The 4,252-nt window shown below is 25.7% G+C and overlaps 1 protein-coding gene across 1 annotated transcript; it reads left to right on the plus strand.

The window, feature by feature from the left end:
* Positions 1-2,188: 2,188 nt before the first annotated feature.
* Positions 2,189-3,702, plus strand: LOC135925969 (uncharacterized). Its single transcript, XM_065461581.1, has 4 exons — positions 2,189-2,243; positions 2,444-2,515; positions 2,857-2,952; positions 3,385-3,702. The coding sequence occupies exons 1-4, from the start codon at positions 2,189-2,191 to the stop codon at positions 3,567-3,569; spliced, it is 408 nt and encodes a 135-aa protein (XP_065317653.1). The 3' UTR covers positions 3,570-3,702.
* The last annotated feature ends 550 nt before the right edge of the window (positions 3,703-4,252 follow it).

Raw genomic sequence — 4,252 nt, forward strand, 5'->3', positions numbered from 1 at the left:
TTATTGGGATCAGTTACGTGAATCCCCAATGGGAAAATTTTATTTTTTTCATTTTATTTTTGTTAACATTATTTTGCTTATCTCTATTTATTAAATATGCAATAAACGATGGTAGTCTTGCTAAAATATTTTCTATGCTATTTGCTTATTGAGTTTGTAGTATTTTTATCTTACCATAATATTGTGTTTGCCAATTTTATATTTCGTTCTCTCCAAAAGAATATATTCAATATTGTAAAATGATTCGGACCAGACCTCTATGAGTGATTATAATTGTTACAATAAAAAAATATTTTAATTACCTTTTATATGATGCCCATATTAAAAAAAATTATTTTTTTGTCCCCCACCCCTTCATCCACTCTCCAGACCAAGTCATACCCATCAAGACAAAAAATGAATACTTCCAATCTAAAGATATTTAAGTTAGCTTTTATTTGATACCCCATATCGATATTTCGTGTTGATAAAAATATTCCTGACCCCCCAAGACCTAGACCAGCCATCTCTGAGTGATTATTATTATTACAATAAAAAAATATTTTAATTACCTTTTATACCCATATCAAAAAAATTGATTTTTACAATTCCCCCTCCCTCTATCCACCTCCCAGACCAAGTCATACCCATCAAAACCAAGAATGGAGACCTTCAGTCAAAAGATATAAAAATTAGCTATTATATGATACCCATATCGATATTTTATTTTAATAAAAAATATTCTTGACTCCCCAGACCTAGACTCGCCCATTAAAGGGGTAGAGATTGACCTCCAGTTGAATAGACCTTTTGATTAGCTATCGATTGATACCCTATATTAGAAATCTTATTTCATAAGGCCAAAAACATTGAAAATTTATAAATAACAATAAAATGAAAAAGAAATAAAACCAAACGCGCGTAAAACGCGTTTTTAATTAAGATTCTTCTATATCATGGTTCAAACGTGATTAATATAGCTATTTATCCTTTAAAAAATTGAATTCTTAAAGGGATCCCTTTAAGACATATGATGATCCCGGATAGTTTTGATCCCTTTAAAAATTACGACATATATAAATTGAAAGCACTGGTTAGTTCATATTAGATTGTCTATTCGAGTGAGCAATATAATATCGAATATAATGTTAAATGCATTTAAGAGACCTTTTCGTTCTGTTTGAAGTAATAAAAAAAAATGTATAACCGATATCCGAATATAGTTCACAATATTAACAATTCAATTTTAAACTGAATGACCTATAACCAATCATTTTAAGCCCCTAACGTGCAAAAATTAAAACTGATTTTAAACTTTGTTAACTTCTTCGTAATTTTTATATTCGAATTCTCGTTTATAAGTGATCATGTATTTTATACATATCAGGGTGAGATATAGAAGAATTTTTTTTTTATTAACTAAAAATGATTTATAAGATCGGCAAAATTTTTGATTGGAGGGGGGAGGGGGTTGGTTAGGGGAATGGTTGGGAATTTCCCGCTTATCTCCCCCGCCTCCGCCTCCGTCTACGCATATGTTTTACTATACAACAACAACTAAAATACCATTATAAAAAAAAACATTTTGAATTTTTTGGAAAGAGTAAGGCTTGAATTATCTAATTTTTGCGAAATATTTGTTTTTTTATTATAAAAAGATCAAGGCTATTAAAAAAAAATTATTTTTGCAAGGCCACAACATATAGCCCATGATAAAATACTGATTTTAAATTTTAATAAAATTGCCATCTGAAATAATAAACAAATTATTATAAATTTAAGTTTTATTTTTATGAAAAAAAGTACCTTTTAAAAATATATTTTTGTCTTAAATTTGTCTAATGTATTTTTATTTTTATTTTTATTAACACCTAAAAAAATTTCTAAAAATATAGATTTACATTTGAAGAGAAATATATTCTAAAGATATTTACTATTTTTAATATTTTTAATATTTTTTAAAAATATAAAAAAATTATATAAATAATTCTTAAATATATTTTTCTCAAGGACATATTTTACATCTTGGTTTTTTTTATTTAACGGGGTATTATAAATTCTAAAAATCACTTTTTCAAATTTTTAAATTTTCCAAAAAAAAATAAATATAATTTATCCTCTAGAAAAAATAAATAAAATTAATTAATTTAATTTTAAAAAAATTATTTTTATATAACAAAAATAAAAAATGAATAATAAATTAATCTCCATGATTCTTGTTGGGATCTTCGCGTTGGCATATTTTGGAATAGATGACGCCAAAGGTAAGCAAAGTCTCTTTTTCTTAAAGACTACGTACTAAATAATTTTTTTTTGGTAGTACTTGGTTAGCTTCAATCTAATTTTTCTAGTAACTCATTCCAAGTTGCTTATTGGGCAGAAAAAAATAGATGAGTGCTAATTGGGGAAATAAAATAAAAAAAAAAAATTTATGATTTTCCTTTTTAAAAAAAATCCTTTTAAGCTCAATGCGTGATTACGATAAATGGAACGAATTTCACCGATGGTAAACTTCCTCCACCTATGTCCTATTATAGTAAAAAAAAAAATGAAAAAATTAAATGAAAAAATTGTCTCTTCGTTATTAATACAAATAGTGTTATTACCCGGATAGTTTTGGGCCGATTTTTAAAAAAACCGCAAACTCAATATTTTATCCAAGATTAATATTACACATGCCTGAAGATTTGGCTCATAGAAGGAACAAAGATCTAGATATACAGCATCGAAATCTTGAGTGTTAGGCAATACTTTTCTGGCTGTAATAATATGAGTTTGCCGTTTTGAAAGCCGTTTAATATAATAATAATAATAATATAAATTTTTTTTTTTATATTTTATCTTCTTTAACTTTCCCTAAATAAATTTATTTTAAAGAAACCCAATTCCCAATAACATATATCGTAGATATGGGTGCCGCGGTTTGCAAATTTAAGATCGATATGTCGCTCTATGTCAGTGGGACAAATATAAGTGAGTAAAATAAAAAAAATCAAAAATTCTTTTCAGTATACGTTATACCTTGTAAAAAAATCTTTTTTTTTTCATTCATTTATTTAGTGTGTGTGAGTTTTGATTCAAAGTTAAAGTATGACTTAGTTTATTTTATAATTTTTTTAATGGAATAACAAATTTATTTGCTTACACTTTTATACTAATATTGACGAATGTCCCCAAGGAAAACGTGTAATGAATAAAAATTTGTTATTTTCTGACACTAGTTTTACTTTGAACTACGATTAAGAACCGAATGAGGCTAACCCTAAATCTTAATCATTTTGTAATTCGTTATAACTTACATCCTTCATTTATAGTCTTTATTAACGTAATTTTTGACCCATGAATTTGTTTACTAAATTTTTTTATTTATGATAACGTAACTTCTGTATTATGATCATCGTTCAGCTGCTACCAATGGTAATGACGTGAAATATGTATACAATAGTGGTAAAGAAGATAAATCAAAAGCCTCGAACGCAAATGTCAATATAACTTTGGTTCAGGGTAGTAAAATGGGTGGATACCAAAATTTAACATTGAATGTTGATGTTCTAAAACAAGCCCCTACTACCATTGTTGTAAGAGTTTAATCTAATTCTTCTCTCTCTTTCTTTCTTTCTTTCTTTCTTTCTTTCTTTCTTTCTTTCTTTCTTTCTTTCTTTCTTTCTTTCTTTCTTTCTTTCTTTCTTTCTTTCTTTCTTTCTTTCTTTTCTTTCTTTCCATTTTTATTGCATTTATTGTATTAGTTTCATTTTATACGTTATTAACTTTTGTATATTTTAGCTTGCCACTCAGAGTTCATCAACAAATATCAAATATAGTTTTTTTACCTAAAACTACGGTTGCCATATTAAAAAAAAAATTAATTATGAAATATTCTCCTAAATATTTATCAATTGATCAAAATTAAAAATTTTATCTTGAAATTGTAATAATTTATTAATTTGTCAAAATTAAAGAATTTTAGCTTGAAATTGTTTATTAAATTTGTAATTTGTAATCATTTATGAAAAAAAAATTAAAATTATTAAAGTTATACATACCATTATTTGATTTTTCTTTAAATGAAGTAATAATTATAAGATATGTAAGGTTTTAGTCTTTGGATAATATTTTTTTAAGGTATACGAAGTTAAAGATGTTAAAAAAATAAGTGTTTTAATAGGAAGTGATTTGTCATTTGTGTTAATTAATCATTTATGAATTAAAACGTATATTTGTGTCAAATAGTAGATGCGGCTCAAACTCTGAGTATCAAGTTAGAGTTAAATAT

Source organism: Gordionus sp. m RMFG-2023, chromosome 3, assembly GCF_954871325.1.
Source record: "Gordionus sp. m RMFG-2023 chromosome 3, tfGorSpeb1-WG-v2, whole genome shotgun sequence".
In the NCBI taxonomy this organism is placed as follows: Eukaryota; Metazoa; Nematomorpha; class Gordioida; order Chordodea; family Parachordodidae; genus Gordionus; species Gordionus sp. m RMFG-2023.

What these genes read in the sequence shown, in the direction of transcription:
- LOC135925969 (XM_065461581.1), top strand. Translation starts at nt 2,189, where the DNA reads ATGATTCTTGTTGGGATCTTCGCGTTGGCATATTTTGGAATAGATGAC. An exon ending in TCCACCTATGTCCTATTATA is followed by an intron (nt 2,516 to 2,856) that starts GTAAAAAAAAAA and finishes TTTATTTTAAAG; the next exon opens with AAACCCAATTCCCAATAACA. An exon ending in TGTCAGTGGGACAAATATAA is followed by an intron (nt 2,953 to 3,384) that starts GTGAGTAAAATA and finishes ATCATCGTTCAG; the next exon opens with CTGCTACCAATGGTAATGAC.